A 24,019-nucleotide genomic window follows, 5' to 3' on the forward strand; every position below is an offset into this window, starting at 1 on the left:
AGCCTGCCAGCCTGCCTGGCTGCAGCGGTGACCTGAGTGAAGCAGGCAGAGATGTTGGTGTGGAAAGCCCACATCTAGATGGGTGCCTGCCACTCAGCAGCTCTCTCTTGTTGCCCTGCAGGCCGACAGCTGCCAATTTTTAAATTTCTTTTTCCCAAGAAAAGTGAGAAATCTGGATTTTTATGAGAAACCTCCTGATTTCTATGGATGGCAACTGATGCAAAGATTTTTGTGTTTGCTGTTTAAACACAGTGCCACCTAAACAAAACCTTGAAGTAGGGGTGATATGCTGCATAGGCCATCAGAGTGCATGTTCTGAAGTCTTCCCTCCTCTGTAGGCCCCTTCCTGCCTTCTTACATCTCTGCTCCCACCCTCTGCCCACCCCCCGGCATGTCTGGCACCCCATGGGGATTTGGTCAGGGGAGTTTCTTCATGCTCCACTGAGATCAAGGGGATACACAGCCCAAAAAGGATGACTTGTTATGACTAAAATGACAGAGGCAGGCAGTTTAGAAAGTACCAGGTTTTATTATCTTTTTATCAAAAAAAATCAGTAACAGACAACAGTGTGAGAGGTGCCTATAGAGGAGGTGCTCACTCCAACACAGCCCGAGGAGAAGGGCACTGGGGGCAGAAGAGGACCCAGCCAGCTGGGACCCTGGGTTGCAGTGGTGACGGGAACTAATGGCCACTGGTGCAGCAAGGGAGGGTGGTCTCCCTCACCCCAGCCACTGGGGTCAGGAGGAGACATGACCTGCCCGGGCTAAGCCACCAGGCCTCCCCTCTTGGGAGAGGGAGGATCCCAGACAACAGGCCCCAGCTGGGGCCTCATCAGCCCTCCCGCATTCCCCCTGCCCCTACCCAGGGAGACAAGGGTCGTCCCAGCACAGCTGAGGCTGTGACTCGTTAAGCCAGTTCAGTTCTCTAGAACAGTGCTGTCCAATAGATGGACATGCTCTCTGCTGTCAATACAGTAGCCATGAGCCACATATAGTGACGCCTCTAGAAACGTGGTTAGTGCAACTGAGGAAGGAATTTTTAATCTTATGTGATTTTAATTGGCCTAACTTTAAACAGCTGCATGTGGTTACTGTATTGGATAGCACAGCCCTAGAACCTGAAGAAAGCAAACCAAAGAACACCAGCTGGGTCCCAAACAGAAGGCAGAAAGGGTAGAACCGTTCACCTCAACTATTCCAGCCCCATCAGACGGCACCAGGAACAGGGCAAGAGAAAAAGGCAAAAACCCACCCAGCCACATGAAAATTCACTCACTCAACCATCCAGCCACATCAAACTGGAAATACCACACTCTTTCCTGAAAAAAATAGATTTATCTATTTTTCTAGAACCAAGGAAGAATAATAATATATTATAAGAACATAGACACAAATATCCCACCATCCCCTTCATTATATTTTGGGATCTGCTAAAAAAAACAAAACAAAACAAAAAAAACTATGTTTCAGTACAAGCTATTTTATAAGAGGAAGCAGCTTCAGAAAGGGCCAAGGCCATGAGGAACGGGGTTTAAAGTATAAAAAAAAAAAAAACTGGGGAAGGGGTTTAATGAAAGAGAACAAAGAGAGAAGAGGGGAAGGGAGGCCCTATCTAAAGCTATAAATAGTAAAAAAAAAAAAAAAATTAATAAAAATCATCTCTCCGGCTCTTCTCTCATTTTCAAGAAACAAACAAAAACAAAAACCATTAAATAGAAACATAGCAGGTGCCGTGGAAATGTGCAAGAGAATGAAGACACCTCGGCACCTCCACACTCTTGCCCAGGCAGAGAGATACACTCTGCACAAAGGAATGAACAGTAAAAAAAAAAAAAACGAACGAACACTAAAAATAGATTTACAAATATTCTATAAATCCATCTCAGCATAAATTCTCAGCTCTTTTCCCCATCCTCCCCCGCAAATAAAAAAGGTTGATTTCCAAAAGTCACTTGAAAGAGCCTAGAATGGCCCAAGGTATATACCACAGAGACTCCCGTAGTGTGATCACGAGGACCCATTTACAGAAACATCTCAAGGCATGGGTGGCTCCAGTTCCTTCCCCCAGTTCCTGGCAGAGAGACCGGCTATGAAAGGAAAGGAGGAAGGCCACCGCGGGAGGACCTCCAGCCAGGACTCCACACAACACCCGTTAGCCCCCTGGCTTCAGAGGGGCTCTGGATGAGGCATGGTCAGTATGGGCTTGAGGCCAGACCTAGATTCTTAACTGGAAGTTTGAGAAGTGATCCATCCAGGCTTGCCTTCAGAAAGGCCAAGTTGAACCCATTTTTCTGCCAGGGAAACTGAGGCCCAAAGATCAAGAAGAACCTGGCAGAACAGTAGAAGACAAAGTCTCTTCTGAACACTTCAAAGGTAATCAGAGCTGGAGATACTGACAAGTCAGTATTAGGTTGACCTCACCCTACCCTAATGTCCACCCTTCAAAATGCCCCGGCTTCCCTCCCTGCTAAAGTCCAAGCCAGTGCCCACAAGCAAGCTTCACGCGTAGAACTCATTGGTGGGGGCTTTCTTGTAGATGGGTTTCTTGCCCAGGTCATAGCTGCCTTCATCCTTCTTCTTCATACGGTACATGAGGAGGAGGATCAGGAAGACGGCAAAGAGGATGCCTACGACGCCACCCACAATCAGAGCTGGAGAGGAGGAGAGAGAAGAGGCGCTGGTGAGAGCTCCTCATCAGGACCTAGGGACCCTCTTTCCCCCACCATCAGTTCTCTTACAACCAGACGTCCTCACCGTCACCACTGCCTGTGCCAGGCAAGCTGACGCCTTATTGAAGTTGACCTCATGACCTCAGTTATAAGAAGGGGCTTGTTGGCATTTTAAGTCACCGAAGACCACAGGGCTAGTGACAAGGCCACTACTTTTTTGTTTTGTTTTGTTTTTGAGATGAAGTCTCACTCTGTTGCCCAAGCTGGAGTGCAGTGGCGTGAACTCGGCTCACTGCAACCTCTACCTCCCGGGTTCAAGCAATTCTCCTGCCTCAGACTCCCGAGTAGCTGGGACTACAGGCACGTGTCACCATGCCTGGCTAATTTTTGTATTTTTAGTAGAGATAGGGTTTCACTATGTTGGCCAGGCTGGTCTTGAACTCCTGACCTCGCCCACCTTGGCCTCCCAAAGTGCTGGGATTACAGGCGTGAGCCACCACACTCAGCCAAGGCTACTACTTTAACGCACATCTGCCTGAATCTAAAGCCCAGGCTCTTTCCAAACACCAAGCAGACTGCCCTGCAACAGCCTAGCACTAACTGAGCTAGGAACAGGAGAAAATGGTAGGCTATGGATATCCCTATAGACATATTTATCCTACAGTCCTTAGCACAGGGCACTCTCTAGCTTTCCCTGTGTGCATATTTACCTATATAGCCTACCCTTCATGGACAGGTATATGCATTCAAAGTGCACACATGCAGAACATACTAATTCCAAGCTCTTATGTTACGATTACATGCAGAACTCAGTAGCTAAGGCCTGGTTTTCACTCCTACCTCTCCTACTTCCTGGCTATGTGATTTGGGGCAAGTTTTCTTCATCTCCCTACTGCAAAATGGGAATAGCCATACCTTTCTCATACATTTGTCCTAAGGATTAAATAAATTAATCCACTCAAAGTGCTTAGAACAGTGCCTAGTGCATAGCATTTTCTCAAGATTCATTAACTGAAAAGGTTTGAGGTTTGTATCTGTGTCCTGGACCCCAAGAATCAGGTGTGCACAACAGGAAGTACTTAATAAATGACACTTTCAGGCTCTGAGAGGAGAACCTGCCTAGTGTCAGGCAAACATGGGCGTCTAATGGTGAGTGGGTCTGGCCTGTCCACTCTGCCAGGTGGCCTGAATGACTCTCTCTTGTTTGCTAGGGGCAGGGATGACTCACAGAATCCCTTCTGTGGCAGATTGAGTCCCCTAATTCGGTCTTACTTGGGCTAAGAAGATTAATTTTCCATCCCTGCACACACTACAAATCTATGTACACAATGGGGACAGAGTGGCACGGAGGAGTCAAGCAAGGTTCTTTCTTAGGTAAAATCCTACGAAAAAGCAACAATAAAGTACCCCCAGGAGGTGCCAGAGAAGGCACATGGAATATCACGCATCAACCCCATTCTTGTCTCTATCTTTCCCTCTGATGGCCCCAGTTGCTCCATGAGGCCCTAAGTCTGCACTGGGACGACACACAGGGTCAAGTTTCAAGCACAGGCTTGGAAGCTGACTGTGGTCCTCGGTCCAAATGCCAGGTCTACCACTTCCCGATTTTGTGACTTCGGATAAGTTCTTTAGACTCAGTTTTGTGTTGTAGGGACTCAATGAGGGGCACAGGAATCACACAGCATACAGCAAGCATTTAATAAAGCTCTGGGTGCTGATTAAAGCTTCTGGAATGGGGGATTCCACCATACCAGCTAACAATGTAACTTTTCACATAAGGCTCTTAGGCTTGTATAATTCTCAAATGGAAGATCAAATAGATAACCTGGCTTCAGTTCTTTTCTTACTATGTGGCCCAAAGCCTGGGCCTCAGTCTCCCCATGTGTAAGAAGCAGGTGCTTGTATTAACCAGTGGTTTTCAAATTTTTCTTTGGGAGCAATAGCACCTTTAGTTAATTAGAGCAAAACCTTATGCAAATCCAAAGCCTTATGCAAATCTTTTTACTTCTGAAAGAAAAGCAAAAAGAACTTTGGCTCCGATACCAGGAAGCCGGGTCAGGGCTGAGGTGGGCCCAGTCACCTGGGGCTGTGCTCCCAGGAACCCTCTTTACAAGAGGCAGGTGAGACCTTTTATCTGTCCTGGATGAAGCCAGGCTCTGTCCCTATAGCTTAAGCCTCCTCGGAGCTGCTGGCCCTGCTCATTCCCAGGAGACAGGAGTTACCCAGCATGGGCCCAGGGTGCCCACTTGCCGGGCCAGTTCATCCAGACAGGCCCTCAGCCATGACCTTGAGGAGTTCCCTCCATCCCTCTTGTCAACACCCTGGGACAAAACATTCCTCACGATGCACATTCCAGTAAAGAACTCTCAACTGAGGCCAAATCAGAACAATCCTTTACAGTGTGCAAAGTTCTTTCATATTTTATTTTTCATGGACTCATTATATCAACCCCAGGAAGTATCACTCTACCCATTTTACAGATAAGGAAACAGGCTGATCAAGTTCGAAAGCCTCTCAGCCAAGGTCACAAGGCTGCCAAGTGATACAGTAGCAGGAGGGGAAGCTAACCCAATTCGAAGGAGCCTCCAGACTTATAAGGGAAATTAACTTTTAATGATTAACTCCCAGATGCCAAACCTATACAGTGAAAGTCCTTTGAAAAATAAATGAGAAGGACTTAAGGCAAGAGAATGACTCAATGCCTATTTTCCAGAAGCCTTTGATAGGCACTTTTTCCTCTCCCTCCACCAGGCTGCACAGTCAGAGCCGCCCTATAAGGGAAGTGTAGTCTTTCAATGTTCTAGGAGAACCTGAATGGGCAAAAGGAAGGGGCGCCAAGGAGCCTCATGGGCTGGAAGCATCCCTGCCTGCAGGTGCTCTCCCCCCACTGAGCCCCTTTCCACCTTCAAGGCATCTTATAAGCAGCATGGGGCCTTACCTGCCAGGACCTCCGTTCTCTCAAAGATATTGCTGCCCTGCACAGTGCTGGACATGGACACCTTGTTAGACACATCCTCACTTGTTTCAATGGGTGAGATCCTCTTGGGAATAACCTCATTCTCCTCCAGTTTCTTGGTTTCAGTGGGGACTTGGCTCCCAGACCCTGCCTTCTCAGGGATATGGTTATCTAGAAGCACCTGGATGGGCAGAAAGGAGAAGAGACACTCAGCATATTTTGGAAGACTCAGGGCAAAGGGGACAGGGACATTCAGCCAGGCAGAGAATCTGGTTCTGCCATATTCAGCTGAACCATACGGTCCTGGAGCAGGAATTGGCAACAACCTCTCCACAATTATGCTGCCAAAATGCTTATCCCCAACTTTTCTAGTATATCTGTCCCAAATGAAAAATGAATGTCACCAAGGGAACAGGGAAGCAGGTGCTCTCCTGCACTGCTGGCCACTGGTTATGCTAGACCAACCACCCTGGAAGCAGTTTGGCAAAACCTTAGACATCATTTGCGCTTTAAGGTGGCAGTTTTGCCCTGGAAACTCTATCGTAAGGAGCTCTTCAGAGACTGCGTGTTAAAGATGCTTGCTGCAGCTCCTCTGCCTGTGAAGTAGCCATTCTTTTATTCCTTTACTTTCTTAATAAATTTATTATCGCTCTGCAAAAATAAAAAAGATGTTTGCTGCAGTGTTATCATTTTAAAATGTTAAGAAATTATAAACCATTTTTCCATCAATAAAAGGAATCAGGTAAACTATTATGCAGCCTATAAAAATGACAAGAGCATTAAATTATGCAGGCAAATACTCATGACCAGTCTAAGTGAAAAACATAGTTCACAGAATTATATATATACTTTTTTTTTTTTTGAAATGGCTCTGCCCACTGCAACCTCTGCCTCCCAGGTTCAAGCGATTCTCCTACCTCAGCCTCCCAATCAAGTAGCCGGGACTATAGGTGCCCGCCACCAGGCCTGGCTAATTTTTTGTGTTTTTAGTAGAGATAGGGTTTCACCACGTTGGCCAGGCTGGTCTCGAACTCCTGACCTCAGGTGATCTGCCTGCCTTGGCCTCCCAAAGTGCTGGGATTACAGGCATTAGCCACTGTGCCTGGCCTGTATATATACTTTTATATCAATGCTAGGAAATCGCTATAAATGTAGAGAAAAGGAGTTGGTGTTGACGGTGACTATCCCTGCAGGGAGGATGGCCTTCCAGCAACCTACAAAATGAGGCTGGGGCCAGATTTTTTTGTTTGTTTAACACAGTCTGGCTCTGTCACCCAGGCTAGAGTGCATTGGCACAATCTTGGCTAACTGCAACCTTTGCCTCCTGGACTTAAGCCATTCTCCCACCTCAGCCTCTCAAGTAGCTGGGACTACAGGCACAATGCCACCACACCTGGCTAATTTTTGTATTTTTTGTAGAGACAGGTTTCATCATGTTGCCCAGGCTGGTCTCAAACTCCTGACCTCAAGCCTCCCAAAGTGCTGGGATTGCAGACCTAAGCCACCATGCCCAGCCCAGGGCCAGATTTTTAAAAAGCCTTCCTGCATAGTGGGGTAAGACCCCTCGGCCAGGCGTGGTGACTCAAGCCTGTAATCCCAGCACTTTGGGAGGCCGAGATGGGCGGATCACAAGGTCAGGAGATCAAGACCATCTTGGCTAACACGTTGAAACCCCGTCTCTACTAAAAAAAAAAAAATACAAAAACCTAGCCGGGGGACGTGGCGGGTGCCTGTAGTCCCAGCTACTCGGGAGGCTGAGGCAGGAGAATGGCGTAAGCCCGGGAGGCGGAGCTTGCAGTGAGCTGAGATCCGGCCACTGCACTCCAGCCTGGGCGACAGAGCCAGACTCCATCTCAAAAAAAAAAAAAAAAAAGACCCCTCACTTATTCTGCCTATGGGGGCTGTATTTTCTGCCTCTCCTAATAGGTCTGCTGTGGAGGAGAAAAGTGGAAGAGGCAGAAGCATGTAGCTACTTACCAATGGATGGATAACTTCAGGGCTGATTGTGGAGTCTTCCAAGTCATCTGTAAGGTCAGAATAGCTGTGTGAGCGTGAGGCCCATTACCCCAGGAAAATGACCCCTTCAGCCAGGGTTGGTGGTAGCTCCACCGTACAACCAGCCTCCAAATGCTCCATGTCCAACAAGCAAGCTTCCTCACCCCACCTCAGTCATCTCATCTGTAAAATGGGGCTCCTCAGACCCACCCCCTGGCTCTTTCACAGGAATGTGTGAGCTGGCCGCTGGGCAGAGGCTTCATTTGCTCTAAACCCTTGCTCTGCAAAGTGTGGATCCAAAAACCAATAGCAACACCTTAGAGTTGGTTAGAAATGTAGACTTTCAAGGCCAGGAAGGGTGGCTCACACCTGTAATCCCAGCATTTTGGGAGGCCAAGGCGGGCAGATCACTTGAGTTCAGGAGTTCGAGACCAGCCTGGCCAGCATAGTGAAACCCTGTCTCTGATAAAAATACAAAAATTATCCAGGCGTGATGGCAGGCACCTGTAATCCCAGCTAATTGGGAGGCTGAGGCAGGAGAATCGCTTGAATCTGGTTGGCAGAGGTTGCAGTGAGCCAAGATCGTGCCACTGCACTCCAGCCTGGGCAACAGAACAAGACTTCGTCTCAAAAAAAAAAAAAAAAAAAGTAGAATTTCAGGGCTGACTGAATCAACATCTACTTTTTTTTTTTCTTTTGAGACAGAGTCTCTCTCTGTTGCCTGGGCTGGAGTGCAGTGGTGCCATCTCGGCTCACTGCAACCTCCACCTCCTGGGTTCAAGGGATTCTCCTGCCTCAGCCCCTGAAGTAGCTGAAACTACAGGGGTGCGCCACGATGCCCAGCTGATTTTTGTATTTTTTAGTAGAGACGGGGTTTCACCATGTTGGTTGGCCAGGATGGTCTTGATCTCTTGACCTCATGATCCGCCCACCTTGGCCTCCCAAAGCGCTTTGATTACAGGTGTAAGCCACCATGCCCGGCCAAAATCTACATTTTAACAAGATCCCCAGGGAATTAACTATTGAGAAAGAAAACTCTAACTGCAATATTAAAACATTTACTGGATGACTATGTGAGATGATGGATATATTAACTAACTCCACTGTAGTAACTTTTTTACTATCTATATGTATCCCGTAACATCATGTTGTATGCCTTAAATGCACATAATAAAATTTATGTTTTTATTTTTATTTTTTTTCAAGATGGAGTCTTGCTCTGTCACCAGGCTGGAGTGCAAGCGGCACGATTTCAGCTCACTGCAACCTCTGCCTCCCAGGTTCAAGCAATTCTCCTGTCTCAGCCTCCCAAGTAGCTGGCATTACAGGCACCCGACACCACACCTGGATAACTTTTGTAATTTTAGTAGAAACGGGGTTTCACCACGTTGGCCAGGCTGGTCTCAAACTCCTAACCTCGTGGATCTGCCTGCCTTGACCTCCCAAAATGCTGGGATTACAGGCATGAGCCACCACGCCTGACCATAAAATTTATATTTTTAAAAAACCAAACACACACGTACTGAGTGCTTGGTGGGTGCCAAAAGCTTTAAGTCAGTTCAGTCCCCACAACACTGATGTACTATCTTTATTATTCCCATTTTACAGATTAGAAAACTGAGGCTCAGTTCACACAGGGTGGAGGCTTGAACTCAGGACCATGTGACTCCAGAGCTAAAACTTGCAGTCATTAACCCCTCTCTGCACATAGGAGGGACATTTATTAGCTGTCTGGCCTGGAAGCCTTGGGCCCTTCACCCATCCCACCCCCACTGAAGCAGGGACTTGTTCTTGGTTTCCCAACTGCATCTCTGCCCACTCATGCCCCCTCCCACCCCATCCCCACTTCTAAGCTGCTACTTTTCCTTTTTTTTTTTTTTTTTTTTTTTGAGACAAAGGTCTCACTCTGTCACCAGGCTGGAGTGCAGTAGCATGATCTTGGCTCACTGCAGTCCCAACCTCCTAGGCTCAAGGGATCCTCCCACCTCAGCCTCCCAAGTAACTGGGACTCCTACAGGTGCATGACACCACGTCTGGCCAATTTTTGTGTTTTTGTAGAGACAAGTTCTCACCATGTGGCACAGGCTGGAACTTTTGCTTTCAGAGAAAGGAAAACACTCTATGGGTCCTCTTTCCCCACCCCAACCCTGTCCTGCCACCCATCCTACCCTCACCCCACCCCCACCATGCCCTGCAGCAAAGAGAAGAGCCCATGAGGACAGGTTCAGGCTGGAGCTCAGAAAACCCAGAGCTACCAATGACTTCAAAGCAGCACACAGCTTGTCCCCAGGGGCTCTCAGGGATGGAAAAGTTTAATCTGTTACTTTTGTCTCCCCTTTTTTTGAGAAGGAGGAAGGGCATTCTAGGAAAAGTCCCACAAAAATCCAAGTCTCAAGGCATGGGCATCCTCCTGGTTGCTTAGGCCACTACTCCCTCCAGCTTTGTGCCTACGCCTGCCCACCACACCTTCCGTACCCAGATCTCCAGAGCCAGACAGCTCAAAGGCATCAGATTCCTGCCCGGGTCCCACTACATCCTCATCATCTGGTAGGGCTCCAGAGAAGTATCGGCCTTCTAGGAGGTCCTGGGGGTCGATGACCTCAGTCTCTCGGATCTAAGATAAAGAAAGGAGACACATCAGCCAACATTCCCAGTGCTCCATGACAGCCGATGCCCGAAAGCTAGTGAAGTGGGCATTCAAAAACTAAAAAGAGACCAGGCCAGGGCCTGGAGACCTGCGTCCTGGATCCCCCTCTACCTCTAACTCGCCGTGTGTCCTTAGGCAAGTCTCTTTCCCATTCTGGGCAAATAAAAATAGTACATGAGGCAGGGCACTGTGGCTCACACCTGTAATCCCAACACTTTGGGAGGCTGAGGCAGGCAGATCACCTGAGGTCAGGAGTTCAAGACCAGCCTGGCCAACACAGTGAAACCCCATCTCTACTACAAATACAAAAATTAGCTGGGCGTGGTGGCTTGCGCCTGTAGACCCAGCTACTTGGGAGGCTGAGACAGGATAATTGCTTGAACCCGGGAGGCGGAGGTTGCAGTGAGCCAGGATCATGCCGCTGCACTCTAGCCTGAGCTAGAGTGAGACCTCCGTCTCAAAAAAAAAAAAAAAAAAAGTAAATGAGGTAATAATCAAAGTATTAATATGGCTAGGTATCATTTACCAAGCACTTGCTGTGTGCCGGGCCCTGTTTTAATAACTCTGGAGGCATGTTATTCACTTATTTTTATAGCCGAGAGAGTCATTTTCTTTTGGTGACACAGCTGGCGGATGGAAGAGCAAGGATTGCACACACAGGGCTGCCTGACTTCAGAGCCAGGAGTCTCCATGTACAGGGCCCTGGGATGCTACACTCCAGGGCTCTGTGATGCAGTGGCAGCTGATTCACACAGGACAGGGAGTGGGCTGCTGGTTCTGGTCTTGCCCAGTCCAGGACACTTTTCCCAGCTGAGTCAGTCTGGGCCGGGACAGACAGGGCTGCCTCACACACACCCTAAGACAGCCTCAGGTCAGGGCGCTGCCCAGACCTGATGACTCAGGAGTGCACTCTTGGGTTCAGTCTTGCCTTCCAAACATCTCCCACAGATCTGCTCTGCTGCCAGCACCATGCAGACACCAAGAGGCACAATCCTCACCTTCACAGACCATCCACTCCAGTACCCATAAACGTCACTCAGCCACTACCCCATGGAGACACAGCTGATCATGACAGAGTCTCAGGTCCACTCCTACCAAACAGCTTGCCAAAGGAAAGTGTCAAAGGTCCCGGGCAGCCTTACAGTACATCAGGTACCCTGCTCCCATCCTGTAGCTCCACGGAGTGGGAACAAAGCACCCTCAAGAGCACAGGAAACATTTGGATGCCCATCACCCTTCCTCCAGCTTCTGGGCTCAGGCTTCTGTTTGCCCAGAGAACAGTTGCTCTGAGCAAAGTTCATTATTCTATTAATTAATTCAAACATTAAAGTGCCTAGTATTTGCCAGGAGAGTTGGGGTTTTTCATTAAGTTCAATACACCATGCCCCTCCCGCTGCAAGACATTCCCATCTCCAGATCCCATAACTGCAGGAGCTGGGAGTCTGCTTAGAATCACAGAATTCCAGGACCCAAGGAGCTCCTGTCCTCCCGTTTCACACAACTTGAATCTGAGCCTGGAACAGGGCAAGGACTTGCCCAAGGTCACACAGAGCGTTCGCTACATAACTCAGGATAGAAAGAGGTCAGGTCTCTGTTTCGGGCACCCCAGGCTGTCCTTCACACAGCTGAGACTGCCATTGACAAAGAAGGGGATGTGAGAAGGAACATCTGTCCCTAAGATAAGGCTACTGTCATTGCAGGAGAGGCCCAGGAAAGCTGCTTTGGAGCCACTCCTGTACTCTCCCCCCTGGGCTTCCGGGGAGAGGCAGGTGGAGCCTGACCCTCATGCCCCTCTTCCACCCCCACAGAGGGAGGATGCTGGATTCCCGGAAGGGAGCGGGGTCAGGCTGCAAGAAAGGCAGTGGCCAGGAATCACTCTCTCCCCAGGGAGAGGGGAGAATCTCTGCTGAACGCTTGGCACCCATTGGGGTGGAAAGCCAGAGAGGTTAAGTCCTGGTCAGAGATGACTTCATGACTCAGGAATCAGGAGTTGCTGGGCTGCTGGTGCTGGAATTCAAGCCCCCGCACATAGCCCGTGCCTGTGGCTTTGGTTTGGCAGAGCAGGAGGAAGGCTCCCCATGGCTGTCCAAGTGCCTATACCTAAGGACAGGGTCCCTGGGCTCCTACTTCCATCTCCGGCGGCAAATCCCCCAAGAACCCAAGTGACAGGCCTTAAACAAGCACACAGCCTCTCTAGGTCCTTTGAATAGTCCCTTTTTGCAGAGATGGAAACAAGGGCTCAGAAAAGTAAAGTCACTTGTCCAAGGCCACACGAGCAGGAAGTAACCACACTGGACCAGAACCCAGGCATCACTCACCTGGATCTTTAACCACAAACACATAAACACATGCATGAACACATATGCACACATGAACACAGCCTGCCCCAGGCTCCAAGGGAGCCCTGTGAAGTAGGGGCAGGGAGGGTCAAATCCAGCCGGGAGAAAGAAAGAATGGTACACTTTGGCCACTTGTTGACCAGGTCAAAGTCCTCAATAGGGGCTGTAGTTCCATCAGGAGATTTGTCTCAGGCTGAGAGACTTTTTCCCACTCCTCATTGCCCCTGGGAGCCACGGAATGTTGTTTATGCATCCAGCCTTTCTTCAGTATGTGAAAGTGCTAAGAGATATTTCAAAACAACCCATGGGATTAGCATGCCCTTTGGCTGTTAGGAATTACCTCCGTTTTACATTAAAGAAATGAAGGCTATGAGCGAAAGTGGGTTGTGAAGTTCTTGCAGCCAAGTCAGCAGCAAAACCAAGGCTGAAACCAAGATTTATTTCCAGTTCAGCCCTCTTTGTGGGCACCTGTTCATCCTTAACCCTTCATTTTTATATTCAGTTTCCAAAAAAGAAACTAGTCTAGTCTAAAGTCACCCCGGGGCTCCGTGGCACGGCCAGGATTCGATCCTATTCCAAAGTTCTGGAAAAATGGAGTGTTCAAAGGCTGCATTTAGATGAGCCCAGGATTTCCCTCCTACAGCAAGTCAAGGGGCTGGGAAGAAACTTCTTCCAGCTCCCAGTGGTGATGGGAGGACAGAGGGAATTAAATCTCTCCTTCAGCTCTGGAAGTCCCCTCTCTGCCCTGTTTTGGTCCCTTCTCCACCCATGACCTCTGACAAGAAGGAAGGAATCTCCCAAGTGGGTAAGAGCCATTTAGGACTAGGCCAGCAAGACAGGACAAAGCCCTGTGGGATTGTGGGCAATGGCTCTTTTTTCTGTAAAGGTTGGGAAGTCACCAGTGGCCCTCCTCTCCTCCGCCCTCTTTTCAAATAAAGCCCATTCAGTCTGGGGTGGCTTTGAAGAACCAGGCAACCCAGCAGCCAGACCCAGCCCTGACCAGAGATGGACCCCGCCCTGCTCCTGGCTAAGAATGTGGTCTCTTCTCCTCAGCTCACCCCACCTTTGCCCAGGCATGTGTGTTCATGTGTGTACATGCAAAGGCACCCTCTGGGCCCTCAAGTCTCCTTGTATTTTTGTCCCTTTCATGAGCACACAACAGAAATTACCAACTAAATAAGACAGTGGTGGCTAGGCACAGTGGCTTAATCCCAACATTTTGGGAGGCCAAGGTGGGAGGATCACTTGAGCCCAGGAGTTTGAGATCAGCCTGGGCAACATGGTGAAATCCCATCTCTACAAAAATTAGCCAAGTGTGGTTGTGCATGCCTGTGGTCCCAGCTACTCAGGAGGCTGAGGTGGGAGGATCACTTGAGCCCAGGAGGTCGAGGCTGCAGTGAGCTATGATTGCGCCACTACACTCCAGCCTGGGTGACAGAGGAAGACCCTGTCTCCAAAAAATAAAAAATAGGGCAGTGGACCTGGGTCCCACAGACCCTGCCGGCCCTGTGGCTGGTGGGGATCTGGGATTAGTGCCTGGGGGTTTAGAGATCCTAGATTCTTCCCCAGACTGTTGGGGAGAAAGAAGGGAGGGCAAGTGCTCTTTTGTTCTATAGAAACTAACACCTGCCAACAGAAGGTATCTGATTTTATAACCTAGCAAACAGACAAGACGACAAGGGACTTTGCCAAGGTCATCCAAGCAGCTGGCAGCAGAGATGGACTTAGAACCCAGGTCTCCTGGTTCCCAGACTGGCATTACCTTCTCTCCCCTTCAAGGGTCTTGGCTGCCCCTAAGGGTCTCAGCAAATCCACAGGCAGCAGCTGTCATTACAGTTATACTCCCTATCTAGTCTTTTGGCTATAGGCATGAAGCTACGAAAAGATCCTATCCCAACCCTATCCCCAAATCCTATGGCTTCTGTCACTCCAGGAAAAGCATGAGTGACTAAAAGGAGTATCCACTACATGCCAAGCACCATGCTGGGTACTTCGTTTATACAAGTTCATTTAATTGGCAAAACAGCTTTGCAAGGTACTCTACCCATTTTGCAGACAAGAAAACTAAGGTTCAGCTGAGTCACTTATCCAATGTCATGCAACTAGAAAGCAATAGAGCTGGGATTCAAATCCAGATCTTTCTCAAGACCACATCCTAACCACAACTAGGCTTCTCACTGCCACCCACTCTTCACTTCTCTCCAGCCTAACCCGCCAGTCTACAACACACTGCCTGGGCCAGGGCTCCAGGGCACCCCTGCTCCTGCCCAGGAGTAAACAAAGATGAAAGTGATATTGCTTAAACAAAGGAACAGAAACTTGGCTGGGGCACCAGGGAGGAGTTCAGGGTCTGGGCTTGGATAACTGTGAACTAATGAGAGCCTCCCCGCACCTGGCTCCTCCCCAGGGGAGGTAGGGTTGGGGACACACCTGACCCTTCTATCAGGAGGCAAGACCAGAAGGGTAATAATTGGGTAAGCCAAATTTAGTGGGGAGAGGGGATGGCAAGTACCTGGGGCTCCAACACCCAGACCCACCAGAATGATTTCTGGCAGGCAACCCCCAGCAGCGTACACTTGCAGTAACTGTTCTTCCCCACCCCACCCACTTCTTTAAGGGCCAGACATTCCCCAGAATGGCTAAAACCTGGGGCCTACAACTGTGACTCTACCACCCGGAGTGGTTGTGCATCAAGGCAGATTCACAGGTGTGAGTTCTGCCACTTCCTAACTATATGAGCTTGGGAGTTTATTTCATCTCTGAAATCCTTGGTTTCTTCTTTTGTGACTAGGGCTGGTAGCACCTTGCGGGTGATGAGGAGTAAGTGGAATGCATTTGTGTGTGCAAGGGACCCAGCACGTGGCCTGGTACACAGCAGGTGATCAATGAATAGTGGCTGTGATTAACCCCCACCTGCCTTCCTCCTGGCCAGTGGGATTAGTGCTCAAAGGATCAGAGGCCTGGGAAAACTTGCAGAGGCAGTTCTATTGCTGGAAGGAAGCTAGCCTGGGGACAGGGAGATGCTGCTTTTCAAACTGTAAAGGAATATAACCTATAATGGGTTATCATTTTGCTTCTGAGCCCAGAGACTTTTCAACCAATCAGGTCCCTTCAGACTGTGGAAAAAAAGATTCAGAGATAGAGACCTGCCCAAGGTCACACAGCTTTGACCACCTGTCCTAAGCAGATACAGGTAAAGACTATTTTTATTTTCCCCGAAGGTGCAAACGACAGTGATCAGAAACACCTGAAATTCTACTTGGGGACCTGGGTCCCCAGGGACAAAAAAAAAGTATTTAGAAGGTAAAAAGAAACTACACACCAATCCATGGTCTGGTGGTCTGGTGCCTACCTGAATGGTTAAACCAGGTCTGGGGTGGGGGTGGAGTGAGGGTTCAAATGTCGCCTTCAAGGTCGGGTTACTCTGAACACAATCACTCAGGAGAGAGCCAGGCCTGGCACTGCCAGCAACCAGCTTTTCACCAAGCCCCAAGGCAGTCCATTCCCACAGCAAGAACTCCAGGATCCTAGGGTGCCAGCTAGAAATGGGGGAAGCGTTCAGGAGCCTCTGGACGTCTCCCTGCCAGGAGCTGATCCAGCACCTTTGTTATCAACTCCCTGGATGATCGTGGACAATTCCCTTCTCTGAGCCTCAGTTTCCCAATCTGTAAAAGGTCTCAGAGACAAGCCTCCCTCTGTCCCAGCCCGGTAACCAAGCTGGGCATTGCTCCGATTACTGGTGGAGACAGCCAGGAGGGGGCTGGCTCCCTCAGGGCCTCGGAGACAGAGGTGCATTGAAGCTGGAGCTTGTAATCTAGGCAGCAGATCCGAAATCCCTGCTGGATCTGAGGGCTAGGGAGGCTCTTGGGATGTAAACAAACCTCCTGTGTTCTCAGAGCAGAGAGCCCACGCTGTAGCCTTGTCTCAGTTGATTAGATCAGCCCTGGGTCTGGCTTCCTGCCTCTTCCCAGCCTTCCTCACCACCCCGCAGAGAAGCCATCCTCCAGACCAGGTCAGTCTGTCCCACAGACAGCTCTGGCAGGGCTTCCCCAAGGCAAGGAGTATCCCCACTCTGGGTAGCCGGGCCAGCCATGTGCCACAGCTGCCCCCACACCCAGAGGCTGGAGTGACACCGCCAGTCCCCGCAGGCCAGCCACTGACTGCTGGGCTTCACCAAGTCACTGTTTCCACACATACCAGCCTCTCCCTGCCTCCCCTTTCCATTACCCCAGGTGTCACCTGACCAGCAGCCTCTTCTACTGTGCCAGAGAAAACTGGAGCAGCCGAGCTCCCTGGCCTGGAGGACGGGGGAGGGGTGAGATGCAGCCTGAAGGGGTGGGAGCTGCTGAATAGGAAGGTCTGGGCTGATGGTGGGGGTTGGGGGAAACTGGAGGCATGAACAAGGCTGGGAAGTGGGGGAGGGAGGAAGGATGACTGTAGAAAGGTCAAAGCCAGAAAGAACTGCTGAGATCAGAGTGACCTTTTGGGTAGTACCGAAGCCCCCTGAAAAGGATAAAAAGGTCTAAACCCCAATAACCATAACTCTTAGTTTACATTTTCAACACATGCACAGACACCACCTCCCCAAAGCTAAACTCTGGCCAGGTTAAGTACCCTTGTCTAGGTGCTAATAAAGCCAGAACTTTACAAGTTTGCCAAACACCGATTACGACCTTTGAGTGCCACAGGTGTTTTATAGAGGACACTGGGGTTCACATCAACAAAGTGACGTACTAACTGTGTGTGTCCCTGGGTGAGCAGCAGAGCTAGGACAGGGACTGGAGTTTTCTGTACCGTTTTTCAGTCACCCAGCCTTCAGCAGACAGGACCAGAGAGGCCCCAGTGAGGTTAGAGAATGCGCCTAAAGGTCACCACTGAGTTAATGACAAACCAGCCCAAGAAGTCAGGCTTGTTCTTCTAAGGTTAAATGAGACCCCAACTGTTGACATATGTGTTCTCTCTCCTCCCTCTCTAGGGCACCATGCAGTGAAAATATACGAGAAACTGGCTTTTCAGAACACTATACCTTTTCTGTCTACCAACACCTCACCCCTCAAAGTACTATTTGCAATTACTCAGCCTCCTTAAGAGTAGAAACTCTGCCCCTCCAGCACAGGAGGGTGACCCCAAGTCCTGGGCAGTGTCCAGAATGGTCCGTTACCCTTGGCAAACCCCCTGCCCCCTCTCCCTCCAGGCTGCAAACTGTTCAGCACGAGGCTCCAGCAAATCCCAGCAGGAGAGGTGGGGCTGCCCAGAACTGGTTCTTGTTTAAACATAAACCCATTCAATAATTAGCAAACAGCCCACTTCTAAGATAAACAAATAGGAGATTCGGACTCCAACAGCCCCACCCTAGACTTCTCCCTTCCCACCTCCCAGTGTGGGGGTAGATAAGGGGGATAAGGGGGATGGGAGAAAGCTTTCCAGGAGGAGATAAGACCCCCTGGCATGAAGGTGGCCTGGGCAAGGAAGGGAACTGTCACTAAGTAACACCTCCTCCCTACCAGGCATGGTACTAGGTGCCTTTATTTACAGGTCTGTCGTCTCCTCTAAGCTTCACCACACTGGTATCATGATCTTCTTTTTTTTTTTTTTTTTTGAGACGGAGTCTCGCTCTGTCGCCCAGGCTGGAGTGCAGTGGCCAGATCTCAGCTCACTGCAAGCTCCGCCTCCCGGGTTTGCGCCATTCTCCTGCCTCAGCCTCCCGAGTAGCTGGGACTACAGGCGCCCGCCACCTCGCCCAGCTAGATTTTTGTTTTTTTTTAGTAGAGACGGGGTTTCACCGTGTTAGCCAGGATGGTCTCGATCTCCTGACCTCGTGATCCGCTCTTACTAGTTACATGAACTCAGTCCTGCTACTCAACCTCTGAGCCCCGGCCTCCTGATCTTCTTAACAGACCGGGAGGCTGTGGCTCAGAGGTTGAGTAGCAGGACTGAGTTCATGTAACTAGTAAGAGGTGGACTTAGCATGTCTGGAGTTAGGTCTGCCTAACACCAAGCCAATGTTTCAATGCCCTCTGGCCAGCCCCAGGAAGCAAAGAGGGGTCATCACAAATATCAGAAAATCCTGGGGTCAAATCAAACCTGAACGGTACCAGCTTTTGCTCTATGAAAAAATGCAGGCCAGTTGCAGCCTCAGTTTTGCCTTAAAGGGGAAAATAGTACTACCTGCTCTGCAGAGGTCTAAAGCCCAATTTTGAGGACTGGCTGCACAATGTACAATGTCAAAGTCCACACGCAGGCAATGTACAATGTCAAAGCCCACACATGAAAGTGCCGGCCCTAGTACAAACATTTCCTGTATGTCCCCTCAAGGCCCTGGACACTGAAACAATGACTCCCAAAGGACGAGGTAAAACTCTGAGCGCATTCCAACACCCCCACCACAGAGCTGTCCTATTAGCCAAGAGTTTGAAAGGAAATGGGTGACTCAGGCAGGCTACGCTAGCATGCAGTGACTCACAGCACTCGGTGCAGCCCCTTACCCCAATTTTAAGCGAGCATTTGGAAATCACACCTGCCTGTCCAGTCCGGGAGGTTGAAGGACAGCTAGGAGCCAACTTCTCCCAACAGGGAGCTGGGGCTGGGAGCCCAGCCTGGCTTCCCCAGCTCCTCATTCAGGCAAGCTCACCACTCAAAGTCCTTGGAAAAGCCCTCTGTTTCTAGGAGCTGGGGATGGCAGGAGCCGAATGTCCCCTCACCCCCACTTCTCTTCTGAGACTGGGATTTGTTTAGACTTTACCAAGGAGACCAGGAAAGGGCCCCTCCCCTCATCAATGGGCTCTCCGGGCAGGAAGGACCTTAGAAGGCAATGGTCCAGCCTCCTTATTTTAGAGTTGGGGACACTGAGACCCAGAGATAGGGCATGTTTGCTCAAGGTCACCCAGCAATGCAGAAGTAGGACCTAAGGTATCTACCTTCAAACCCAGCAAATTTCCTCATCTGGAATATTCTGAGGACACTCAAACCAGACACCTTGCCCTATCAGTCGGACCTGATTCTGACCTTAGCAAGCCACTGCATTCCTCTGAGCATCCATTTCCTGTAAAAATAGAGAAAATAGTACCTTGCAGTACGGGGAGATATTCATACTAGCAATAAATAACATTAATGAACCATTTAGAATAAAGTTACATGCATGAATTTATTCATTCATACAAGCATTTCCTGAGTACTAACTAGGGGACAGGTATTTCACAAAAACAAATAGAGCAGAGTTCCTGCCCTGGGTGTATGGGGGTGGAGGGGGAGAGGATTCAGAATTTGGTGGAGTATGTTCATTCCCTCTTAATTCCTTCAAGAGAGAGACCTCTTTTGAATAGTAGGTACTTAAGTTATTAATCAAATTCAGAGATGGAAAGGACTCGAGGCCACCCTGTTCAAATCTTTCATTTTAAGATGGGGGATGTCAGCCCAGCAGGGAAACAGGCCTTCCCCAAACCTCATGGAACCCTCCAAATCATGGCCCAAATATTTTTCTGGGTGTTTGATAACTCCCTGGGCTCGAGAAGTCCCAAGAGCTCTCACTGTTCACTCAAGGGTCCTAGAAGTCCCTAGGCTTCCGCCCCACCCCCACTCAAGAAGAGGACGCTGTAGAAGACCAGAAATGTCCCTAAACTATCAAGTACACTTGATAGGTGGGGGACACTTCCCCAGAAGTGCCTGGGCCTAGGGCCAAGTCAGTAGGCTGTGCCCCTGGGTAGAAACACCTTTGGGTGGAGGGGACTCCCTAAACAAGGCTGCCTTTAATTGGCCTGAGAGGGAGTGGCAGGAAGGCAGATCAGGGAATGCTCCCAGCTGGACAGGAAGAACTGGTTTAGTATAGCAAGCCCAGCCAAACAGAGGAGAGGACAGCTGGGTACTGAGCCTGGGTTCCCTTCCAAAACATGGGGGTGGTAAGGGGAATGATGGAACAGTGGGGGGAACACCACTCACAATGGGAGGACTACTAGTCAGAGATCCTGGGGTCCTGGATGTTCTCTGCTAACTCAAAGTAGTGCCATTTTACCTCTCACATTTGGAAAGTGAGCATAATAGAATCCCCATGTGATAGGTCTTTTTTGTGAGGATAAAATGCACCAGATCTGTCATATAAAAAGTACTCTATCAATCCTAGCTGCTGTTAGCAAAGTCCTTCTCCCTGGGCCTCACTTTTCTCTACCTGCAAAAAGAAAAGGACACGCTGGATCAACTCTTCAGTCCAAGCCAACTGTGTGACTAGGTCTGATTTTTCCAACCACAACCTAGAAAAGAGGGAGGGGATAGGCGAAAGGGGAAGCCCTGCACCCCAGTTACAGGCAGGAGGTCTGTGACATTAGCCAGGAAGGAGAGAGCTGAGGTCAGGATGAGACTTGACACCTTTCTCAGGAAGCAGCTGCCCAGGGCTGATGTCTCCTCCAGCTGATGGGTCATCCAGGCAGGACTGACACAGTCCCCTTCCCCCAAACCACATCCTTCAGAATGCCCCCAGGACACAGCTGTCTGCTCAGCACCCTGAAGCACCTGCAGGCTTACAGCCCCTGGGAGGAAACTGGCATGTGATTGGGCACATGGTGACCTCAGCAACCTCCTGGGTCCTTTCCTCTTTTTCCCTGTACTGCCCAGGAGGTATCCCTTGGGATGCTTCCCCAGTTGCTTGACCCCAACACACCCTTCAGGGCCTAGTTTAGAGCACTGCGCCAGAGGCAGAAGGCTTGGGTCCTCAGCTACTAACCTTTCAGGCAAGGTAGCCCTTGGTTTAGGTTAAGTCATCATCTTACTGGCCTTGTTTCCTTCCCACCTCAGAATTCCTTTGCCTTCCAGCCTAAAATCTCAACCGATTCTAAACCCGTCTTGAGTTACCAAGTATGGGACGCTTGGAGTAGCACAAAGCATAGAAGCTAAAGCAGAAACTTGAAAGCCTGGCTGCCTAAATTTCAATCTGACTCACCATTTATTGTTTATTAACTGTGTGACCCTGGGCAAGTTACTTAACCTCTCTAGCCTCAGGACCAGTTTAAGAACAATACACAGTAGGATTGTTGTTGGAATTAAGCTCCTTGATATACCCATTAGAAAGTTATTAGAACAATGTCTGGCCCCCCCACAAAGGCGCTAAATGTTTGCAATCATCATGGCATGCCTGGAATTGTGCTGAAGCATTGCCTAGGGTCTCATTCATTCCTCAAGAAGAGCCTGCAGGCAGAATCAACCTTCCCCTAAGTAAATTCAGAGGAATGGGAGCCCCAAGGCTTTCAAAGAAATTAACATTGATGGTTAAACTGCAAGGACTCACTCTCTCTGAAAACTGGAGCTAAAGGGCACAAAAGGGGCACAAAGCTCAGGCACTGGGGGACAGATTGCCTTTACCAGTAATTCCCATGCCCCCAGTTTCCCAGATGAGATTGACTCCCTCCTCCTCAGCTGGCTGTGGGGATGGATAGAGCTTCTGCTGGCCCAGGGACAGTTATGACAGAGACCAGTGGACAGTGAGAAGGTTTCTCTGGGCTCATCGAGGCCTTCTCTTACCCAACCCTCTTCACCTCACTCAAGGTGGATGCTTCAATTTTCTTATCTGCAATTGAGAAAAAATGAACACGCTTCTTGCAGAAAGCAGAAGCTCAGCTCCTGGCTAAATGTTGAGTCTAAACCATTCCTCTCCTCTGTCCTTGAAAAGAGCAGAGTCCCCAACTTTCTAGAAACCCTAAAGCAGTAGCAGTCCCCTCTTGCCCCATTCCCTCAGATCCGTAGTGCAGTATTGGGAAGAGATTCAGAAGGGCAGGACTTTGCCCTAAGTCACAAGTCAATGACAGAGCTGGGGCCACAACTGAGGTCAGGGCTCAGTTCTCCCTGGTGTGTGAAAGAGGGCCTCGCACAACCCTAAACCCCTCCCCCTTCCGAGTACACGCAGCCCCCGGATCCCCAGGCCATCTCGGATCCTAAAGCTGTCCGCTCTGGGCGCCTAGAAAGTGAGGAGGGGATTCAGCGCTCCAAGCCTGCCCCAGGGTCACCAGGGAAGGGACGAGGGTGTGGGAGTTGAAGAGTTGACACCAGCTTAGTCACTAACGAGCCCACAGGGCCAGGGGAGGCGGGAAGAGCAACAGGCGAGGGGCGCACGGCGCGTGAAGCCATCCCGAAGCATGAAGCCATCCCGGAGCAAAGTTTCCAACCAAGTTTCCCGGGCCACGGTGTCCAGTTGGGGGTGGCGTATCCCCTGATTTGCCCCCCCATTCCACGCTCCGAGGAACAAAGGAGGCACCGGCCTGAGGCACCCCCGCCCCCCCGGGACCTCCAAGCACCCACCGACTCGGCGACTCCGCCTACGAAGAGCAGCAGCAGCGCGAACAGACGGGCGGGGGCCATGGCACCGCGGACTGGAGAGGGCGTGCAGGCTGCAGCAAGTGGCCCCAGGCGGGCGCGCCACCCATCTTATAGGCTGCCTACCGGCCCCGCCCCGGCCCGCCCCCGCCCCGCCGCCTGCACCCCGCCCGGAATTCCCCAGTGGAAGCGAGGCCTGTGGGGCACTGCGCCCGCCCGCGGAGCTGGAAACCCCAAGGGACCCACCCTGCCAGCGCCCCCCGGCTCCTAGTCAACCCCTAGTCCTACCCTCCAGGAGCTACAACCTCCTTTATTTATTTGACCCACTTCTAGGCAGGTCCCCAGAGATCATTGAGTCTAACCCCATTTTACAGTTGGGGAAACTAAGGCCCAGGGACGGGAAGGACTTGCCTAGGGTGTCGAGTTTAGACCAGCCTTCAAACCGGGTGTGCTCCCCTCTGAAGATACAGAACTTCCCAAATGGGATGTGAACAGCGTTAAGACCGAGGACAACAAACTATTCTGTAAAGGGCTAAATATTTTAGGTTTTGCGGGCCATACGATCCCTGTGGCAACTATTCAAACTCCAGCGTCCTAGCTCAAAAGCAGGCATAAATACTAAAGGAATGAGCGCAGCTAGGTCCTAATAAAACATTATTTATAGACACCGACATTTGAATTTCATATAATTTTCATGTGTCACGAAATACTATTATTCTTTTAACCTTTTTCCCAACCATTTAAACATGCAAAAATTGGCTGGGCTCTACGGCTCAGGCCTGTAATCCCAGCACTTTGGGAGGCCAAGGAATAGGAGGATCCCTTGAGCCCAGGAATTGGAGACCAGCCTGGGCAACATAATGAGACCCCATCTCTACGAAAAGTTTTTAAAGAAATTAACCAGGCATTGTGGTGCACCCCTGTGGCCCCAGCTACTCTGAAAGCTGAGATGGGAGGACTGCTTGAGCCAGGGAGATGAAAGCTGCAGTGAGCCATGATTGCTCACTGCACTCCAGCCTGGGTGACCACGTGAGACCCTGTCTCAAAAATAAATAAATAAATAAATAGATAAATAACATTGTAAAATAAAAATGCAGGACGGATGTAGTGAGTCATG

The 24,019-nt window shown here is 50.0% G+C and overlaps 1 protein-coding gene across 2 annotated transcripts; it reads right to left on the bottom strand.

Moving 5' to 3' along the window:
* Positions 1-509: 509 nt before the first annotated feature.
* SDC4 (syndecan 4) lies at positions 510-23,014 on the bottom strand. Of its 2 annotated transcripts, none has more exons than XM_033186538.1 (5): positions 22,888-23,014; positions 10,096-10,234; positions 7,603-7,649; positions 5,608-5,806; positions 510-2,651 (listed from the first exon to the last, which is right to left on the bottom strand). In XM_033186538.1, the coding sequence occupies exons 1-5, from the start codon at positions 22,945-22,947 to the stop codon at positions 2,500-2,502; spliced, it is 597 nt and encodes a 198-aa protein (XP_033042429.1). In that variant the 5' UTR covers positions 22,948-23,014; the 3' UTR covers positions 510-2,499. The 2 variants fall into 2 exon arrangements, with proteins under 2 accessions (XP_033042429.1, XP_033042428.1); XM_033186537.1 differs by having other exon boundaries at positions 10,087-10,234.
* Between the last annotated feature and the right edge of the window lie 1,005 nt (positions 23,015-24,019).

Source organism: Trachypithecus francoisi, unplaced genomic scaffold, assembly GCF_009764315.1.
Source record: "Trachypithecus francoisi isolate TF-2019V2 unplaced genomic scaffold, Tfra_2.0 Lachesis_group21, whole genome shotgun sequence".
Classification (NCBI taxonomy): Eukaryota; Metazoa; Chordata; class Mammalia; order Primates; family Cercopithecidae; genus Trachypithecus; species Trachypithecus francoisi.

Coding starts and splice junctions, on each gene's coding strand:
- SDC4 (XM_033186537.1), bottom strand. CDS start 22,947: ATGGCCCCCGCCCGTCTGTTCGCGCTGCTGCTGCTCTTCGTAGGCGGA. Junction 7,650..10,086: donor TGGAGATCTGGGTACGGAAG/GTGTGGTGGGCA, acceptor CTGACCTTACAG/ATGACTTGGAAGACTCCACA. Junction 5,807..7,602: donor CTGAAGTTATCCATCCATTG/GTAAGTAGCTAC, acceptor CTGCCCATCCAG/GTGCTTCTAGATAACCATAT.